At 35.3% G+C, this 22,243-nt stretch overlaps 1 protein-coding gene and 1 non-coding gene across 2 annotated transcripts; one reads left to right on the forward strand and one right to left on the reverse strand.

Moving 5' to 3' along the window:
- The first annotated feature begins 6,549 nt into the window (after positions 1 to 6,549).
- TRNAM-CAU (transfer RNA methionine (anticodon CAU)) lies at positions 6,550 to 6,635 on the forward strand. The gene is given in 2 exon segments: positions 6,550 to 6,587; positions 6,600 to 6,635. It is a non-coding gene; the product is annotated as a tRNA-Met (tRNA).
- A 780-nt stretch (positions 6,636 to 7,415) lies between these two features.
- Positions 7,416 to 11,026, reverse strand: LOC132299928 (uncharacterized). The gene is made up of 6 exons (XM_059796852.1): positions 10,543 to 11,026; positions 10,319 to 10,439; positions 9,721 to 9,807; positions 9,183 to 9,429; positions 8,036 to 8,161; positions 7,416 to 7,882 (listed from the first exon to the last, which is right to left on the reverse strand). The coding sequence occupies exons 1-6, from the start codon at positions 10,620 to 10,622 to the stop codon at positions 7,761 to 7,763; spliced, it is 783 nt and encodes a 260-aa protein (XP_059652835.1). The 5' UTR covers positions 10,623 to 11,026; the 3' UTR covers positions 7,416 to 7,760.
- Positions 11,027 to 22,243: the final 11,217 nt, after the last annotated feature.

Consider the following 22,243-nt stretch of genomic DNA (forward strand, 5'->3'; position numbering starts at 1 on the left):
ACCAGGCCCACCAAGCCTCGAGAACCAACCCTCGAGCACTCCAAGCTCTGGTATCACATCGGGTCCAACAAGCCTCGAGGAACCAACCCTCGAGCGTCCCAAGCGATGGTATCACTCCAGGCCTGCCAAGCCTCGAGTAACCAACCCTCGAGCATCCCAAGCCCTGGTATCACTCCAGGCCTGCCAAGCCTCGAGGAACCAACCCTCGAGCGTCCCAAGCCCTGGCATCACACCAAGCCCACCAAGCATCGAGGAACCAACCCTCGAGCACTCCAAGCCTTGATATCACACCAGGTCCAACAAGCCTCGAGTAAACAACACTCGAGCGCCCCAAGCCCTAGTATCACTTCAGGCCTGCCAAGCCTCAAGGGACCAACCCTCAAGCACCCGAAACCCTAGTATCACACCAAGCCCGCCAAGCCTCGAAGGACCAACCTTTGAGCACTCCAAACCCTGGTATCACACCAGGCTCGCCAAGTCTCGAAAGACCAACCTTCAAGCACCCCAAGCCCTAAGATCACACCAGGCCCAACAAGCCTCGAGGGACCAACCCTCGATCACACCAAGCCCTGGTATCACACCAGGCCCACCAAGTTTCGAGGGATCAACCTTCGAGTACTCTAAGCCCTAGTATCACACCAGGCCCACCAAGCTTCGAGGGATCAATCCTCAAGTACTCTAAGCCCTGGTATCGCACCAGGCCCACCTAGCCTCGAGGGACCAACCCTCGAGCACCCCAAGCCTTGGTATCACACCAGGCCATAACGTATCGAAAGATTGGAGCCCCAGAGAGCTCGCCATCAGAATGCCATAGGTTCAATGTATAGCACGAAACGAAGGTAGGGCCTTCGCAATTGTAAAGAATCTAAACTTGGGAAACTTAGGAGGATCTTGGATTGATGGATGAAAAGTTAAGAAGTGCCTTCGCTCTTAGCAAGGCCCAATTATCAAGATAATGGAATTATACATATTATGACAGCAAAACCTTAAAATCACATTTAATGTTGTGTCAAACTCGATCAACCGGCGGCCAAGTAACATTTAATGCCCCAAAACCCTCAGGACTACCCACGTGATCCTGAATGGGAGCCACGCATGCGAGAAACCATGCATGAAAGAGACCATTGGATAATGACCAATGGAATCTAGTCCTATAAATAGCATTATCCCATGAAGGAATAACTAACCAGAAAAAGGTAACTGTCATAAGAAATTGTATACTTGCCTTACCACTATCTCAATCTTGACAATTGGTCTTCTTCTCATCCTCCTACACTAAACATCTTCTCTATTTCCTTCACAGTTGTACTTCTGATATCACCATTACATACTTGTTTATTGTCTTGATAAAAAAAGAACCCCTACACAGTTCAAATTAGCTACCTTCAATCGGCCAAAGGTGCACTGTCGGTTGGCTGACAACGACTCTTCAGTCGACTGAAACAATGATTCAGAAAGTGTCATTCTCTGTTTTGGTACCAGTCAGCTGACACCATTATTTCAGTCGGCTGAACCTCTTTGTAGCGCAATATTATATTATTTTAAGTGTCTTTTGCGTTCTTATACTTCATAGGTCACATATGGATGATATAATAAGTCCATGGCCTATTTTAAGGATCATTTAAGATGGACTACTGATAATGTATAATCTTAACTAGATATGAGTTTCAAATGGATTCATAAATTACTTGACATTGAATCCTAAACACTCACTAAACATATTTAACTCTTTTTTCAAGCATCAACATTGATTATGTGCTCTAGGGGATTCTTCTTTGAGCATTAGATTGTATTATTGGTCTTTGAATTGCTCCTTAACTTGTCTTCTGAATCACTTAAGTCTATCTTCAGCTTTTTGTGACGTATCATGTGAATACAGTTTGGTTTTGACTTACTTTTGATTCCTTTATTGAGTCTATTTTTTGAAGTGTGTCACACCTTTCACAAAAACTAAATGCAGATATTAATCCTTAAAATACCATTAATAATTTGTAATTATCAAAATTACTAGATTGCCCTTAGATTGAAACATTTGGATCAACACTATCAATTTTTTGTAGTAGGTGTAATGTATCACAAATGCCCTAACAAAATTTATGAAGAATAATTCCAAAAATAAAGTGAGTTGTTCGATCGTGTTTGCAATTATTATTAAAACACTTCAACGTCTTTTATTTTCAAATTTTACTAATTTTACTTTTAAACGTGTTTGGTAAAAAAAAAAAAAAAAAAAGTACTTTTAAATATTAGAAATTTTAGATCAGTAAACATATTGAATGAAATTTGTTTTCCTAAATAAAAATTTTAGATCAGTAGACATATTGAATGAAATTTTTAAATGTGTAGTGTGTGGGCTGGGCTTCTAACAAAGCAGCCCATGCAACATCCAAAAGACCAAGGAAGGAAGGAAGGTATGCAGATAACGCCTAAACAAAAGGGCAACCTAATATTAGCTTTGCCTTTCGAAAATAATAAATAAATAAATAAATAAGTAAGGGCAACCTAATGTGAACCAACAGACGGCTAATTGGCCGATACAAAAAGAGACGTAGTCTATTATTTTTTTATCATTATTATTTTCTTTTGTGTTTGCAATGTTGAGTAAATAGTTAGTGGGGAATAGTGGAAGGGGAATCTAGGATCATATATTAGGAGACATTTTAGATCTGGCTCTGTATCACTCTCGTATTATTTTGGAGTATAATTTGTTGTGTTTTCTATATCTTCTATTTTCACTTCTTAATTTTCAAAGAGACTTTTTTTCTTACCATTACAAGGCAAATCTATCACTTGTTATATTATTTTCCGCATTGATTGTGAATTAGGTATTTTGACTTTTGAGGTGATTCGAGTCCATTTTCTAAATTCCAGTCAACGATATCTTTGGTGCAAACTGATTCACTTTTGACAATATATGGTTCCAATAATTTTACATACGGTTTGTTCTTATATGAACCCACACACTGTCACACACACACGCACACTCAACTCTATTAACTCGTTATCGATAACAATGGCTATTCTAAAGTTTTGTATCCTATATTTGGGGCCCTATATCCCTGGGCTTTGTTTGAGCTATGTATTATATGTTTGGGCATGTTGGTCTTTGTTTGGGATTTTATTCCTCTTGGTTGCCAAACTTGTTGGGCTCATTTTTTGCCCTTTTGGGTCATACTGGTACATTTACTAAATAAATATATATATACAAAAAAATATGCCTTTGTTCTGTCCCATCGAGTTTATGTGATGAGTCTGGTTTGATAATAGTGTAGAATTGAATGATGTAGCCTATTTCTAGCACTCACACAATTACAAATATCTCCTTAATTGTGTTCCATTAAGAGTATAATTTACAGCTGCGCAGTCCTTGTTATTGTCCTTACAGAGACACCTTTTGAGATTTGTCAAAAAGACACCTAAATGAAAGTTTGTCCATTTTTAAACAATCATACCCCCTTGTGAAATTTGCCATCCAAACAGAGCCTTAAAATATATGAAAAGTCCATTTTACTCTTCACTATTTTATTAATTTTAATTATAAAATATCAAAATACTTAAATGGCCAAATTACCCTTTTCATCTCTCCCTATATAGATATATATATACACACATACACACGCGCGCGCGCGCGCGCAACCACACAACAGTCACCACCACTCCACACACACACGCAACCACACAACAATCACCACCACTCCCAAGCTAGACCAGAAAGCTTCGGCCGTGGCACCACCTCCACACCTTCCAACCACCGGCCGTCGAGTGCTCACCATCTTCACCGGCAAATCTTCTCTATCATTTATTCTAATTTAACCTCAAAACTCCACTGCACAGATTCGAAGTTCCCCAAATACTAAAAGGTAAATCTTCTCAAACCAGAAGAAACCAATCTTAATAAATCATCAAACCAGAACAAACCATTATTCCATAATGAGCAAAAATCAGATTAATACAATCAAAATCAAAAGAGAATCACTATATACAAAATATAAATAATAAGACGACCAAGAGAGAGAAAGAGAGAGGGAAATATTAATAATAATAATAAAATAATAATAAAATCTAACCTTGGAATAAGAACTTACCCCATATACTTTGCCCAATTCATAGTCATGGAAGGTAAAATTCGCCTGTGGTGCCCTGAATGCAAAGCTCATAGATCTCTGTGTTGGGAAACGTGCTAGTTTTAAAACTTTTTGAGGAATTTTGATTCATAGATCTTGATTCATTACATAGAGACAAGTTTTATGCAAAAATAAAAATGTGATGTATCATTCAATTAATGAATTGAATACTTACATTAAAGGTCTGAGTAAACCTTTAAATCTTTCCTCTAAAGTGAATGTTCTCACTTATTGTAGATTCCTTAGCAAGATGCCTTCTCCTTGAATCTCCATCTTCTTGATAATTGTTTTGCCTTTAGGAATCACTCATAAGCCTCCATGAATGACCTTGGTAAACTAGGCTTGTGGGAGCCTCCATTAGATGAGAACATAAACCCTAATTTTCTAGAGAGAGAAAATAGGTTCCTTTTTTTTTTCTTCCAAAAATCACCCCCCAAAAAATATACATAGACCATGTATATTTATAGGCAACAAAAAGATAAAGAAAAGGAAACAACAAATCCTTCTCAATATCTAATTCACATGTCTCAAATCTAATATGATTCCAATATCAAGTTGGGCTATGAGTGAGAATCCATTGGGCCTATTATTTTATTGGCTACAATGAATTAATAATTGGCCCGGTCCATGGACCCAATTCAATTAATTCATAAATTAATTTATACTTCACTAAAAGAAATTAATTGAACTCCAATTAAATAATAAATAACCTCTGAGTCAATATTGCACTTTGACCCCTCTATGCATAATTAGTTATCGGATAAATAAAGCCATCAATCTGACTACTTAATTAATATATTTATTTTGGTACCTTTGATTATTTCTGGCTCGATCACAATAAAACATTTATTTGACAAAAATAATAATTTAAATGAATAAATATATAATAAATCATTTTGTCTAAAAACACACGAAGGCCTTCGAATTTTCTTTGTGATCAATCATGATCAATACAAAATAAATACAAGTAGTAATGTTGCAAATATTGAAAATATAACCCTCTAACTATTAATTATATTACTACCCAAAGTGTCGGTCTAAGGATTCCGAAGAATTCGCCGAACAAATCAAAGTAATTATTAATTAATAAAAGAGTCTATACTTTTCTCATACTTAAGAGTCAAATGCCATGACGGTGATAGGGACTCTCGCAATATATCTCAACCTAACACGGATCCAGTTCAAGTTTTGATTAATTATGATTCCATCCATAATTACCGACTATGAACAATTTATGATTACTATTTATATTCATGTATTAATCGCTATCACATACATAGATATAAATATCTCTTGTAATCACAGGGACACTATCAATTTCATAATGAATCGAAACATAATACATTTAATTCACTAATTATATAAATCATAAATATTTCAGATATGTCAGGAACATATGTCACTATAATCCAGATAGGAATTTGCTATGCCAGGGCATATAAATCCCAACACTCTGTACTTAGTCAACATTGGATAAATCATTCTGAATCCTAAGCTTTGAATCCAAATCCTTCTCAATGTTAACTGCTCCTCCTCCTTCACCCCCTACCACTGCTAACGTTTTTCCCTCTAGAATTCTCTAAAATTTTATAAATGTATATATATAGGTTTATAGATATATATCACACACACTCTCTCTCTTAAAATAAGCACTAATTTAGAGTTACAAGCCTTCATCCTCCGATTTCCTTTCCTTTGCTTGTCACTTGATGAATTGATGATGATGATGCGGCAGTGGGCTGATTTGTGGTGGTGATCATGATATATGTGTGCGCGTGTGTCTATACAGACAATATATATGGGTTTTACCCAATAACCCATTTAAACTTATTTGATTCAAGGGTATTTAAGTAATTATATTTGTCCATTTTATATCAAAGGGTAATAAAGTCAATTTACCATTGTCAGGGTGTCTTTGTCCATTTTATCAAACTCGAGGGGGTGTGATTGTCCAAAAATAGGATAATTTTCATCTACCTATCCTTATATCAAACCTTAAAGGGTGTTGGTGTACTTACCCTTGTCCTTTTTAGTATTTTATCATCCCTGTATAAATATTAAATGACATTTTTATTTATGTAACAGTATATAATTGGTTGGTGGCAACATGAAATATAATTACAGGTGCACTGGTGACATTATTAAGCTAAGAGGACCGATTCAGTATTCACTATTTTCTAGATCTTTCAGAATATCATATTATAATATATTAACTAAACGACTTCCACAAGGCGGGAAGCTCAAATAATTCTTTACATAAATCATCCAATATTGTTTAATATTATTTACAATTCCCTTGTCTCCAAGCCTCCAAGGATTTTCCAATATTTTTTTTTTAAAAACTTTTTCTTTACTATTTTCCATTTTGATGACTATAATGCTATTGGACTAGAATAAAGTAAGGTAATTTGGCCTTGAGACACATGGGGTGGTGGCGCAGTTGGCTAGCGCGTAGGTCTCATAGCTTGAAGAGAAATCCTGAGGTCGAGAGTTCGAGCCTCTCTCACCCCACATCCTTTTGTTTTACTTGTCCCAATTCCATAAAATAATGTCATAGCTAGATGCGAAGTTGAAATAGTACATTAAAATTTTTCATTATTTATTTATTTATTTATTCTAAACAAGAAATCAAAACTAGAAAAATCTTGTCCCTAAAAAAATATTTAGGTTTGCATTTGTATTTTAGCAATAAGGACTTGGAATCTGCTCTGCACTTGAACTATTGCATACACTTCCCCCATCAATTTATAGTGTTCACTTTCCCCTTCTTCTCACTATGCAAAACTGTACTCTGCATTTACCTCTTAACCTAAACCCTTTTGGTCTGGTAAGTGCTGATTATACAGTAGCTTCAATCTGTATTTATGTGAAGCAATTTCAAAAGAAGTGAGCACCTCCCACCTCTTTGAAGCTAAATGAAAAGTACAAAAATGTCTCCTTGCAATGTTTAAGGATAATTAGGTGAAGCAACATGCCTAACCAAAAAATGTCATGTATCGTCTTTTTTTTCTTCTTTTTTATTTTTTCTTCATAATTGGTGTTATATTAAAAAGAAATATATAAGTTACAGGTGCACAAAGGGCATACCCTCAGCAAAGGCAAGAGCCTCCAAACTAGAACGGTCCTCTGAAGAGTGAGAAAGTCCACTTCGAATACACACAAAAGGAAACTTATCCTCACAAGTCCATTGATGCTTCAGCATTTCAGTCGCCCAATGAAACTTATCCTTTTAGTACTTTTTTGTTTTTTGGTCTTCAAATTCTTTATAGTATATATTTAATGGAAAATCTCCAGTGTATTTATTATAAGCTATAAAGCTAACTCCATAAAATGATAACAAAGCTAGAAGACATTGAACTAATAATTTTGTTTCACACAACCACAACAAATGCATAAAAATACATAGTTACATACAGAGGGATCAAGTTGCATGGTTCAAATTCTCATAACTTATCCATGACAAAATCAAGAAGGCCTTATCTAGGATGCCGAGGTCATTCATCAAATGCGTCGACTTTTGGAGGCATGATCAATTTTCCTTTGCTTACTTCAAAAACTTAGATCACAGCTATGAAGAGAAGAAGCTGAAAAGCTATTTTCCTAGGACTTAAGTATGGTTGCTGAAGATGAGCTAAGTTAATGCCACTCCAGTCCGCCCAACGCAGTGGTGCCAATCCCTTCCCATACTTCATTGCAGCCTACTTCTTCATTGTCAACGCCTTCCATATTGCAGTCCCACCAGCCGCTACCATTTGCATCTATTAACCAACAAAGGACCGAAACTTCTTACTCTTTGGATGGATATGTAACAGGCATATGCAAGGATCAAGAATTTAGAAAAACCAAATACAACACAAATAATTTCATGAAGGATAGCTTTTGGCTTGCTGCTTGCATTATGTTATACTTACAATGATTATAGAGAATTCTTGGTTTCTTGTTGCTAGTAAAACTCTCCTTCTTCCTTATAGGTTTGGGTTTTGGATCATCCCCAAGAACTACCAGAGGCTTTCGAGTATACTGTTTCTTAACACCACCTTGTAATCCACATAAGAAAAATGTCATTTTTTTTTTTATTTTTATGAATGAAAAGATAAAATATGACAAAGGGTAACATCTTATCCTGTCACACAAAATCTCAAGGACTGTATGGCATTGATCATCATCAAGTTCTCACCTTCTAAAGTAAAATGGGGGAGGGTTCAAGCGCCCATAGGAGGAAAATGGGCGAGTGAGTTTCAAATAGGAAAAAATATATATATCCAATAATTCAGAGAAGGAAAAAGGTGAACACATAAGATATAACACTAAAAGAAGAAAGTTCCTATCATGATCTATTCATAGATTCTATGTTTCTATTGGAGACTTCTAAACTAAGATGAACTTATGTTTCTATTGGAGACTTCTAAACTAAGATGAACTGTGGGAGTCAATATTGGTTTTCATTTGCATCAGAATCTGTTTTGTATTTTAAGAAGATAGTAGAAAAACAAGGAGGGATGGATTTGAAATGAATGTGGTTATAAAGATTTAAAGAGTGTAGCTTACTTTTATATTTAACATTGTAAACACAGATCTCAACAAGATAAATGGATATATTAGAGAGCCTAAGATTTGCAAATCCGAAATAACAAAATGAAGGGAACTATTTCAAATTCATGTGGAGAAGGATTCTGTTCTCCACTTTAGGTCTCTTCATCCAACTCCAATTGCTAAGCAGCCTATGTATCAGTCCTTATACCATTCTTCTGTCGATAGCGTACTTCACAATTTCTGCGTAAATTGTAAAATGCTTGAATATTTGATGCTAGATTAAAATTTAATCAAAATGTAGCAAGTAATAAGTAATACAGATAGTTCCTATTGATAATGTAAAATTTTCACTGATTGCAAAACATTTTTTTGAGCTAAACTAAACAAAAGTTGGGTCATATGGCTTATAAATCAGACAACGAAAGAATCACCAACTAAAAATAGAGTAAAAAAATAGCACTAAATAAAAGCAAAATGAGATTGTAAGAACATTTTACACTAACCAATAGAGATGTAATCACAAACCTTCAAATGGGTTTTTAATTTTTCTTGATTTTTCCATATAATCTGTGTGAGAGCTTCCACCCCCAACAGTAGCACAAGAATGAATGCAATCTTCTTTCCCTTTTCCAGTATGCCTTAGCTTTTCCAAATCTACATCAAAAACACAATTCTCCTCTTTTTCTCCTCTTTTCTTAGCCCCAAACTCTACTTTAATCGACCCACTTACATCCCCACCTCCCACTGGTGACAGAAATGGCATCTCCTTCCCCTGCCAAAGAATCACACCCTGGTCATATCTATATCTATATATATACATATGTTAATTCACACTGATTTTAGTAAAATACATATTACAAGTTACAACTAATGTTCTATTTGGCAGCTTAGAAAATGTAAGCATCTTTAGAACCTCCACTAAGTGAACTTAGTGCAAATAATTTGCTAAATTCATCTAGAATTTCTATTTATTCGGAATCAAAACAAAGAAAAACATTGCAGAATCATTTTCTTTCTTTTCTTGCATTTTCTGTCAACCAAACAGGAGCTAGATATACAATACCTGAACTGATTTGGGAAGAACAGAACTTTTAATCGACCCACTTACATCCCCACCTCCCACTGGTGACAAAAATGGCCTCTCCTTCCCCTGCCAAAGAATCACACCATGGTCATAGCTATATCAATATATATACATATATTAATTCACACTGATTTTACTAAAATACGTATTACAAGTTACAACTAATGTTCGATTTGGCAGCTTGATCTTTAGAACCTCCACTGAGTGAACTTAATGCAAATAATTTGCTAAATTCATCTAGAATTTTTATTTATTCGGAACCAAAACCAAGACAAAACATTGCAGAATTACATTTTCTTTTCTTTTCATGCATTTTCTGTCAACCAAACAGGAGTTAGCTATACAAAACCTAAACTGACTTGGGAAGAAGAGAACTTTTAATCGACCCAATTACATCCCCACCTCCCACTGGTGACGAAAATTGCCTCTCCTTTCCCTGACAATTAATTTGTTAAATTCATCAGGAATTGCTATTTATTCCGAACCAAAACAACAAAAAGCATTAAAGAATTTCATTTTCTTTTATTTTATTTTCCTACATTTTCTGTCAACCAAACAGGAGGTAGATATAGGATACCTGAACTGATTTGGGAAGAACAGAACTTTTATGCAGCTTTCGGTCAAGGAAATCGGAGAGCGAGACCGGTGAGTTCTTATTCGGCGCTTTGCATTGCACATCTTCTTTACAATCGACGGACCTGTTTTGGGTCACAAACATGACCCACATGAAGTCAATCGACCAAGAAAAAACGATTGACAATGGAGTAAAACGATTGCTTGAAAATTAGGGTTTCCATTTACCGATTCGAGGAGCGAAAGAGGAGTGTTGAATGAATAGAGCTCTGTCCCGAAACCCTAATCGAAGGAAGTTTCGATTTCATCTCTTTGCTCCAAAGTTCGAACTCCCAAAAGACAGATCTATTATTTCTGAGTTGTGGCGCCAAAAGTTTGAAATTTCAGTGAAAATAGGATTGTTTCAAAATTATTTATTTAGGAGTATTAGAACGGAGTACGGAGTATATGTTTTCAGAGTAGTTTTTTTTTCTTTCTTTTTGTTTGGCCATTAGCCCCTGAATTGCTTTTGTAGCATTTAAAAGTGCCTTCAATTTAAAAAAATAAGTTTAGAGGTGCTTGGTATTGAAAGAAAGTGCTTTCAGGGAGTAGTGATTTAATTTAAAAATACACTTTTTGATGAAGCTAAAAATTTGAGCTTTTTAAATTGCGTGGTTTCTAACTTTTTTTTTGGAATCTAATCCCTCTTTGTTTTTCAAATTACAAGTTTATCCAAGGCCAATAACGTTTAGGTGATTAAACATGTTTAGTTGATACTCTATCCCATCACACTGCATCGCGGACCACTATTGTTACCCTCTCTCTTTGCGCAATTGACCTAGCAAAATTTTCTAGCTAAATTTTGTGTGAGCTTCTTACTGAACTTAATGAATTTGTATATAAACCAACCCGCCATAAATAAGGAATATATAGTAATGCTATGAATAACCAAGTATCGAATGCTCGTATCAAAAAAAGGTTTTATATACTCCCAGACATTCTAAGCTCTACATATTCTTGTTAGTCAAAGGGGTCAAAGGGGGATCAATTCCGTAAAAGATAAAATCAGTATATAGAAATTCACTAAAACTGAATTATTGTGAGACGGTCAATATTGTATCAAGGATGTGTTTAGATTCTATCGAATCAGTATATCTATCCTTCTTATGATGCAGCAACACATTTTCAATGAGTACTGAACCAAGTGCTATATAATTTCTTTCTTATATCAATCTTATTTCATTTGTTTACCCCATTTTATTAGTTTATTTCCCTCAACATTAATGTGTACCTAAATGTATAATACATCCCCATCATAAAATATTATGCTTATGCTGCATAAATATACCACACTTCCCAAACTTACTCTGTATGAACTTAGATTATAAGATATGTGAGTTACATATATAGCACAATAGTTTGTGGACATGTAGTCGGAACATGTAAGAACATACCATGAATCCTTCATGTCCTTAAATCTTCATCAAACAAGATTACTAGAAGCTTGTCTTTGAGTTTTCCCTTCAAACGTATCTCACTCTATAGACATGACATGACACAGGAAAGAGAGTAATATTAAATAGATTGATCAAATAAGCAAATATTCAAATTTTCAATGTACATATATAACTTTATTGCATAGACTATAGAGGAATTTTTACACCCAAGCATCAGTACTTACTCTTGGTGTGCAATTGATCAAAAATTCCATAAAAGGCTTGATCCAATTTCCTTCCTTTTATCAGCAACCAAAAGGCTTGATCCAATTTACTGATCTGAGATCGAAATTTGTGAACGCAACTTGGACTATAATTTATCAAAAAGTAGACATGTAGTCGCGCCACACCAGATTAGTGTCTTTGATGTCAAGAAGTAAGAGAGCATAGTGTCACGGGCCTAGAGATTTGGCGCAGCGGCACGGCCCGTGCGGCACCAAGGCGTTGCTTCAGCTCGCGCAAGCGCCCTGGTCAGCCACCACGACCTGCCCTCCCAAGGATACATGCTGACTGGTTTCGGCCTGCCATGGCCTCGTCAGGGGAACGGCTCCAGCTCCCGACCAGTTTGTGCAGGGATGGCCAACTCCCTTCTTCATAGTCAAGTCCACGACCAGCGACAAGCACCTCGAACTGAACCGAGTCGACCTGCCTGAACTCTGAAGAGGTACCATCCTGTGGTCCTGCACGCCCCTTCCCTGGAACCATTCCCAGTCAATGAATGTTCTTAGCCAACCAGCATGCGTATCTTCTATGCTCATGGCGTCGTTAGGAATCGGATCGTGACATTCTCCCCCACCCAAATCCTGCGACGCCCTCGTCGCAGTGCGGCGCTGACTCCGCTGCGTCCAACATTCCAAAGCCTGTCTCCTCCAAGTGGTATGCTCGCCTGCCCACCATCGCTTCCTTGTACAACCCCTGGCTGCACTCGCCCAATGATAGGGTTTCGGGCTAAAGGGACGCCCACTTCTTCGGGACGCAACCCCACGTTATGCCGCCTCCGCGACACCCCGAGCAAACAAGCGCCCTCCGGCTGACTTGATACCCGCCCTTCACAACGGTTTGCACGCCTCTTGAACTTGCAAGAACTTTGGTGCGCGCGGCCCTCCGGCCATCCGATGCGCGCGGCCCTCCGGCCCTTCAAGGACGCATCTTCATGGGGAGATGGAGGCTCTCCTCCAACAGCATTGATTACCCACCGACGCTTTTTCAGTGCACCGTCTTCATTCTCAAGACCCCCGGATCGACAAGGGGGCACACCTTTGTGCTTTTCCCCAAGTCCTGCTCTGATACCATTTGTCACGGGCCTAGAGATTTGGCGCAGCGGCACGGCCCGTGCAGCACCAAGGCGTTGCTTCAGCTCGCGCAAGCGCCCTGATCAGCCACCACGACCTGCCCTCCCAAGGATACATGCTGACTGGTTTCGGCCTGCCATGGCCTCGTCAGGGGAACGGCTCCAGCTCCCGACCAGTTTGTGCAGGGATGGCCAACTCCCTTCTTCATAGTCAAGTCCACGACCAGCGACAAGCACCTCGAACTGAACCGAGTCGACCTGCCTGAACTCTGAAGAGGTACCATCCTGTGGTCCTGCACGCCCCTTCCCTGGAACCATTCCCAGTCAATGAATGTTCTTAGCCAACCAGCATGCGTATCTTCTATGCTCATGGCGTCGTTAGGAATCGGATCGTGACAATAGGCCTCCCCTGCCATGGATTCTACGGTTTCTGATTGCGAGAAGGAAGAGAGAGGAGTGAACTGGTATCTGAATGAGTCTGATTGAGTGAGTGAGTTGACCTTAGTACTCCGTAAGGGAGTGAATTAAGCTGGTACAGAGTAAGGGATTGAGTCAACACGTGATTTAAAATGGTGACAGATATCATACCGTCACCATTGCAATTTTCTGTGACGGAATTCGGTCACACAATTTTACTTTTTTTTTTTTTTTCAAACAAATGTTATATTCAATTGTCAACAAAGATTAGAAAAATTAGATTAGAAAAATTAAATTAAATTAAAAAATTAAGTTATTTGTGACAATTGATGGAAATTGTTACAAATAAATAATTATTTGTGACATGCATATTAGTAAAAACTGTCATAAATAATTAGTCATTTGTGACATATAAAAAGAAATTGTAACAAATAACTAATCATTTGTGACCGATGAAAATAAACTGTTACAAATAAGTAGTCATTTGTGCATTGAAAATAAACTTTCATAAAAAACTAGTCATTTGTGACAAATTATAATAGCTGTTACAAATAATTGGTCAATTGTGACAGGTAAATAAAAACTATTACAAATAATTAGTTAATTATGAAAAATGATGGTAACTGTTACAAATAATTAGTCATTTGTGACAATATTTAGAAAGCGTAACAAAAAGGCTTTTTTGGTGATAGTTTTGCAAACTTCCGTCACAAATACCCTTATTTGTTTTAATGAGGTATAAACCTTGACTTCGGTTCTATAGGAACCCTAACACCACCAACACTACCAACACCACCAAAGACTTCTTCCACCTTGTATTCATCATAACCAAACCCTTATTTCATAAAACAACTGCATCGCATTCTCTTGCCCGAAGTAGGCAAACTCTTGAATTTTCTAATATATGGGTTCCATATGAACAGATCAACTTCTTCAATAGCCATATAGAGCAACTCATTATAAGAACCCACAAGCCAAGCCGTGTCATGGGGATCCTTCAATGGAGAATCAAGCTCAAAGGCACTAGCAAATGGTTTATACAATACAGAGTAAATGTGAACATGACTTCAAAATGACTATATAGTGTTTATATTCATTGTCTTCAGTTGACATACTAAGATGGGTTTTAACGAAATGTGAAAAGGAAATCAAAGAGCACCATGATTTGCAAACACACCTAAATTGTAAAAGAGACTTGACCGATAGTCTGGAGTGTATTTCGACGATGATTTCATGGGGAAGGTTGGCTAATGGCTTTGAATTTTAAGGCAGAACACTGTTTTGTCTTATTGGTTCTTTTCTCTTTTGGTTCTGTTGCGTCCTTTTCGCTCGCCATTGTATGTAGGTGCAAAACTCTCTAAGGTTGAACAGTGTCCAGTTTTCTCCATTTTAGAATAAGTGGAGGAGAAGTGTACACGTTACTTAAAAATTGGGGTTAAACAATTTTAACTACTCCTATTTCAGTTGTATTACATAGGTATAAAAACTTTAGCCATTATCTAATAAATATGGCATAAGTTATAATAATGCATATAGTGGACCCAAAAATATGATATGTCAATGTATTATTTAGAATTGTCAATTTAGCCCTTACTTCATTTTTAATAATGAACAAGGGAAGGTTTGTGCTGCTACGTCTAAGACTTGGTTCGTCTGATGCTGCTTCTGAGGCTTACTTCGTCTGCCCTTCCTTTCTCGTTTTCATAGTTGGTCTTAAATTAAGGTTGTCTGAGTTCAATTGTTATTGATTTCATGAAATTTCTTCCCTTTTCTGAATAATTCATTCATAGTATCCGGTTAGTGGACGGATACTATAGTTGTTGTCTTTCAAATTCTGGCTTTGTTGAGTTCATTAAATTTGTTAGTGGAAATCGAAGAAGTTGGGTCATTGTATTTTTTAGGGTTTGAAATGGTTAAAATGAAAGGTATAGCTCATAAAAAAGCAAAAGGGAATTAGAAAATTATACCTATTCGAAAGAAGAAAACCATCCCTGATCCTTCTCTTACTCGGAAATGTAGTCATACTTGTCACGTTAGTCAGAGTTCTAAAATGGCCTCTGACAATGATTCTAATTATGAGCCACCTGAAGAGGCAGATGAAGATGAAGATGAATTTTACCCCGAGGCAAATAGTATGACATCTGCAAAGAGCAAAAAAACTGTTCCACGTCGTCGTCGTGGAGTGTTCCTTTTGTTTAAGTATGTATTAATATCCAGTTTCTCGTTGAAATTTGGTTTCAATTTTAGTTCCCTTTTTCTTATCATTGGAATGAAATATATTATTTTAGCAGGACAACTAGCTTTTCATATTTCCCAACTTCAAATAATTATATGAATTAGTCATTAATTTGAAATTGTAAAATCATGAAAATGTAGGAACAAATTGGGAACTTTTGATTTGTATGTATAATTCCCAACTTCAAATAAATACAACAAAAAATGAAGGAGCAGACTTGGATTATGTTAGCAAAATAGCTTGTATATGTATCATTCCCAACTTCAAATAATTATATGAATTGCCTATTACAATTGGTCATCAAATTAGAATTGTAAAATCATTAAAATGTAGGAAAAAATTGGGAAGTTATATTAATTTCATACTGGAGAACATAAAAAATAACTTGTAATGCATATGTATAATTTCCAACTTCTAATAAATCTAACAAAAAATGAAGGAGCACACTTGGGTTATGTTAGCAAGACAGTTAGTATATGTCTAATTCTCAACTTTAAATAATTATATTAATTGCCTATTAGAATTGGTCATCAATTTAGAATTGTAAAATCATGAAAATATAAGAACAAATTGGGAAGTTATATGAATTTCACATTGGAGAACATAAAAAGTAACTTGTGATATATATGTATTTAAATCCTTATACTTGGTTTATTCATAGTTTATCATACCTGCATTTATGAAAAGATGTCGAGAAGAACATGGTTTGACAAGAAAAATCAAGATGCCTTCAAAAAGACAAATAGAGACTAAAGCTAGGGATGCATGGAAGTCAATGAGCAGTGAAGAGAAGGCTTCATATTTTGAGGGAAAATGTCAACTTGAAATGGAGTTCCGAAGGTCTAGAAATAAATCAAGAAAAAAAAAAAAAAAGTAATGTGTTGAATTGAAGTGTTTGTATTTATTGTATATAATATACATTTAAAAATTCAATGTTAATGTTATTAGTTTTTGAATGGTTTAGAAGAAACAAGAATACAAGATTAAGGCAGGTTTCCACAGAAGCATTATTCCAAAATTCATAGAAACAGTTTTGAAACCAAACTCTGAGAAGAGGAAGGATGTGGAAGATATTGGTTTTAGGTTGCTGTTGAACCTCAAGTGTTTGCATTTGTCGACTCCACTCTTCAACTACTTGATAAAACATTTTGAGATTGACAAATGTCGTATAAAACTATAGGACAGTCAATATCTACCCATAAATGCACTTGATATGCATAACATTTTTGGGTTACCCGTCGGTATTATGCCAGTGCCTACATCTCGTCATTATTACACGGACTAGATAGACGAAGGAAGATATTGGGACTCCTTGTCTGTAGGCGATTTGATGAAGAGGGTACAAGAATGTGAAGTTGGGGATGATTTTAAAAAAGCCTTTATATTATTTGCATATGCGGCTGTACTAACCCCAAAAGGTCGTTATCATACGCATGTATAAGAATTACTGGCAGTGGATAATGTGAAAACAACTACGTCTTACAACTGGTGCACATGTGTGCTGGACTATTCGGTGGATAATTTGGGTGACGGGAAGCTGAAAAGAGAGTATGTTGGTTGCTTACTTTTCTTGTAGGTATATAAGTTTAAATTTAACTCCATTTGCAAATTGAAACTTATGAATTCAATTTGTTTTCTATATAATATGTATCATGTCTACTTTATTATTTTGTTTCATGCAAAATAACTAGTTTATGTGATGAGATGTCTAGTGAAGTACCCATGCTATCCTACTAGAGATAGAAACAATTTTGGTTATTGGGAGGATGGCCTTCTATGTGATCGTTTAAAATGGGAGGAACAGATGGAAAGTTTTGAAAATGGTCAAGTATTGTATTATTTGTTAGCTACGTTGCAAATTTAAGTAGTTGAGTATCTTTGTTTTATCATTCCAACATCATCTATAAGAATAGTTACATATTGTGCGTATTTTGAAATTGGAACAGTTGATCACACTTTGGGGCAAAGAATATCCGAGCAATGCCAATGTTGGCTCAACTGAATGTGGTCTATCCCAATCTCCGCCAGGCTCGTCCAATGTTGAAGAAGGGAATGGTAGTTATTTTGACAATGAAGTGGAGGTAAATATATTTTTTAATGCTGGAGATAATTATGAATGTATGAATAAGCTGGCTTGTAATTGTATTTTAATTAGTGTTCACCAATTACTACATGTGTGTGCAGCGTTGCATTAAAGATATTTATAGGGAAATCAAGAACATCTATGAACCCCAGTAATGATTGTAGAGGTGAGGGGCAACCCTATATTGAGGCAAGAGATGCAGGAAAAAAATATCGATGATGAAGAGGATAAGGAAACATTTGGTAAGGGGGAAACATTTGATGGTGAGCTATTCGACAGAGATGTTGGCCACCTTACTCTTACCACCAACCTTAAAATAAATGTAATATCCCTAATTTTAAAAGGATAATCTTGGGATTTATTTATTTATTTTTAGTGCATTTTACTTGATTATTGATTACGTGGCTAAATGTTATGTGTTTATTTAAATTGTTTGGTTATTCTAATAATGTGCTTAAATTGTGTATTTTAATTAATTGTTGGTATGAAATTATTTGTTTAAATGCTAGATGTTTATTTGTAATTATTTGTTAAAAATTAAATGTTTATGACCCATGGGCATTGGTTTATATATATGTATATATTGATGTGTAGATGTTTATACATGGATATTAGTAATAGTTTTATGAATAGTATTATTATTATTGTTATTAATAATGAGGAAGGATCAGGATATATATATGTGTATATATATATATATATATATATAAGTTACTATGTGTATATATATATATATATATGTAAGTATGTTTATAAAATTATTACCTTATTCTTTTATTTTCCTTAAGTTTAACAGACTTAGAATAGATGTAGGATTAGGTTAGAATTTGTATTAGCCTATATATATATATATATATGTTATGATAGTCTGCCAAAAGGTTGCAAAACCTTATTCACGTTATATTTAGAGGCAGAGAAAGAAAGAGATACAGAAAAAGAAAAGATAGAAAACCGAGAGAGGAAGAAGGGGGTTTTGGCCAAGAAAGCTAGGCCGAACCAAGGAGAGAAGGAAGGGGGTTGCTCATGGACTAAGACCGAGTAACAGAAAGGTTTGAAAGCAACCTTAGGTCGCCGGAAAACTGAGGAAGAAGAAGGTTAAGATTTTCAATCTGAAACCTTGAAAGATTTTCAATCTGAAACCTTGAAGGCAAGTTCTTCTTCTAACTCTTCTCCTTAGATCACATGTTATATATATATGTGCTTAGGACAACTTCAGGATGATTAATTGGAATTAATAAACATGTCTACAAGCTAAGATTTGATTAAAACAGAGTATGATTTATATGTATATGGGTTTTCCTGTAACTTATATGATTTGATGCATGAATTATGTTTTAAGTTAGTGTAATCTTATAATAAGGCTTCAAAAAAAATTAATTGGGACATATGGAACTTAGACAGAAACTTAGGACCCATAACAATGGAGTTTGAGAAGAAGTCGACTCAGTTGTGAAACGAGCTGACTCATTTGAGAAGAAGTCGACTCAGTTAGGAACTAAGCCGACTCAATTGGAACTGAGCCAGTTTAGTTGGACTGGATGTTGGATTTTGAGGTTTTGGGTTACCAAAAGCGACTATGATCAGTTTTAATAGATTAAATGGTCTTTATGGGATTTATTAACTTCCGAGAATGCATAAATAATATTAGCATGCTAAGGATTCGGATAATATAGAACTTTAAATAATTTATAAATTGTTTAAAGAATAAATTTAAATGTGTTAAATTGTTGTAACAATTGTAAGAGTTATTCAGATGATTTTAATCATATTTAAGGAGGTTTAAATAATTTAATTGAAATGTAGGTTATTTACTTGTGATATAAGTTAATTGCATGCTATTTAAATTGTTATTATTGCTTAAATAAATGCAACAAATATCTGTATGATTTATATTATGCTATTTTTAGATTATTTGATGTATAAATATATATGTTGCATCAATTGTTAGAGTATGGATTAAATTCACTATTGTCAGGATATGGGGGCATATAATATGAGGATTAACTATGAAGTTAAGTTCTATCTGTTCGTGTCAAGCCATGGAACCAATTGGATGACATGCCATTAGAAGACTATGGTGGATAGTTTATTTTTATGTTATGGATACGATGGATATATATATAGATATATATACGAATATGTGTCATGATATGAGTATGAGTCTTAGGATTAGTGGTTAGGGAGCGTTTATTGCCTAGGATGCATAGCTGGATATAGTGGATAGTTGTGTGCCCTGATAGATCATGGTACTAATGCCCACTATATGTTCATTTTGCATGTTGCCTACTATTCAAGTTGAAGCCACCCTATAGTCCAATGAGAGTCTTTTAATGTGTATCTATATATATACGGACTATGCAGTTATTGTCTGAGTTGACTAGGATGTATATGTGTATCGGGTATCTGATTGGGATATAGTATAGTAGAATTTATTCGTGGGCCTGACCCACTACTATTTTTCAGGTGTTCGTCAGTTCCAGACTTAGAGATCGTTTGTGCCGAGCAAAGACAGTCTACTTCACTCTTCTGATTCTATGTAGGATTCTTCTTTATGTTTTAGTCTTTAGATTTGGTTTTATTTCAGTTATTGATTTTATTAGGGGTCCATATGATGGATTCCCAAGTTGTAATCTAGACGGTTACTGGTATCAGAGGATTCAGATTATTATTAGAGGATTATTTTATGGAGGATTTATTATTTAGTTTCTTTTCAGCTTTATTATTTATTCTTATTTATCTTTTGTATTCTGAGTTCATTTATTACCTAATTGTTTTGGTATCCGTCAATATCGTGTGCGGACTTGATCGACCCGTGTTCCGGAATCATGGAGTATCATAGTTGATATTATTAGGAGTAATATTAAAAATAGTATTGAAAAGAACAAAATAGTAGAATGCAGGAACTGTGGTTTTATTCTCATCTCTATCTATCTGTAATGCAGAAACTACTGCTGAGCCATGGAATATAAAATATGACTAAAGTTTTCTATGAAGCAAGTGAAAAGGAAGATATCAAAAAAGATATCTTTAATTTTGCACATATGAAATCATTCGCAAACATATCTTCTATGTGGTATTGTTGACCCTAAAATCGGCTGGCTAATAGATATTGATGTATGCTGGCATGCTAGAACTAGTAATGTGGTTCGAATGTGTGTTGTCAACTGTAATCTCTTTGAGAAATTGACTATCAGGCGATTATAGGAGAAAGAGAACATAAAATCCTTCGTGAGTTTAATTTGCCTTAGTTAAAAGGACTTTAACAATGTGAATTGATAGTAACAATTGTGAGAATATAAAGGAGAAGAGAAATAGATATAGAATGAGATAGAGGGAAAAAGAAAGACAGAGAGATGAAGAATAGCAAGATTGCTAAATAAGGAAAGTAGAATTAGAAAGGGAAAGCTTGAGAAAGTAGAATTACATTAAAATAAAGATTCTAAGGGTGTTGAACGTCTTACAACGACTGCTTCTACACCTATTTATAAAAGAACGTAAAAAACAAATCCTATATTTAAGTACTTGACTTACATATGACTCTATCACATAACCAGCTATATATTCAAATTAAACTATCCCAAAGATAACCATTAGCATACAATCCTTATCTATAGTTTATTTTGAATATCTTCTACCACCTTTGCATATAGATCATACAATTTAATACATGTGTCCATTAACAGCTGGCTCCACGTGTCACATCATTACCAAAATGATTGCCACATCATCAACACAATATTTTGCCAAAATGGGTGTCAACAGGTATATTGTTTAAATTAGCTATTAAGAATGTAGTTGTGTCTTTGAGTCATAAAAATTATGACCTAGTATGGATTGGTCTTTGTTCTTCAGTATCTTGTCATTCTTCAACATGGTAGATGGTTTTCCTTAGAATCAGAAGTTTTTAATTAGTATCATGCATTACATTTAATCTAATCCATTAGTGAAGAAACACTATTTAGTTTTTCTATAAAATATAGGGTAAATTGCAATAAACCCCCCCTGGAACTAAAAAAGAAACCTATACTATGTTTTTGTTACATTTTACCCCACTAGAACAGATTTCGGTACCAAAAAATCAAAAGACCATCCTTTTAAAAAATGACACAGTTTCAAGTTTGATATACTTGGCTTGCTGACTTGGAATATAAAATCTCGAGAACCAATTAAATTGTGCCAACACATAAGGCTACATGTTTCTTTATTGCAAGCATTACATTTTAGAGAGAAAAAGAAGAGCGAGAGAGGGTACAACTAACAAGGAGGAAAATGAAAAAGAAAGGAATGAGAATGAAGATGATGATAAAGAAGAATTGAGAGGGAACATGGTAATAGGAGAGAATATGAAGAATAAGAAGAAAAAATTGAGAGCCCTAACAATCCTGCAGCTAATAAGTGCTCACCGTAGTCTTATTCAGTGGCCACAA

This window comes from Cornus florida, unplaced genomic scaffold, assembly GCF_030987335.1.
Source record: "Cornus florida cultivar Cherokee Brave unplaced genomic scaffold, ASM3098733v1 CherokeeBrave_3.0.0_Hap2_Chr01, whole genome shotgun sequence".
Classification (NCBI taxonomy): Eukaryota; Viridiplantae; Streptophyta; class Magnoliopsida; order Cornales; family Cornaceae; genus Cornus; species Cornus florida.

Coding starts and splice junctions, on each gene's coding strand:
- LOC132299928 (XM_059796852.1), bottom strand. CDS start 10,622: ATGAAATCGAAACTTCCTTCGATTAGGGTTTCGGGACAGAGCTCTATT. Junction 10,440..10,542: donor CTCTTTCGCTCCTCGAATCG/GTAAATGGAAAC, acceptor GACCCAAAACAG/GTCCGTCGATTGTAAAGAAG. Junction 7,883..8,035: donor AAGAATTCTCTATAATCATT/GTAAGTATAACA, acceptor GTTGGTTAATAG/ATGCAAATGGTAGCGGCTGG.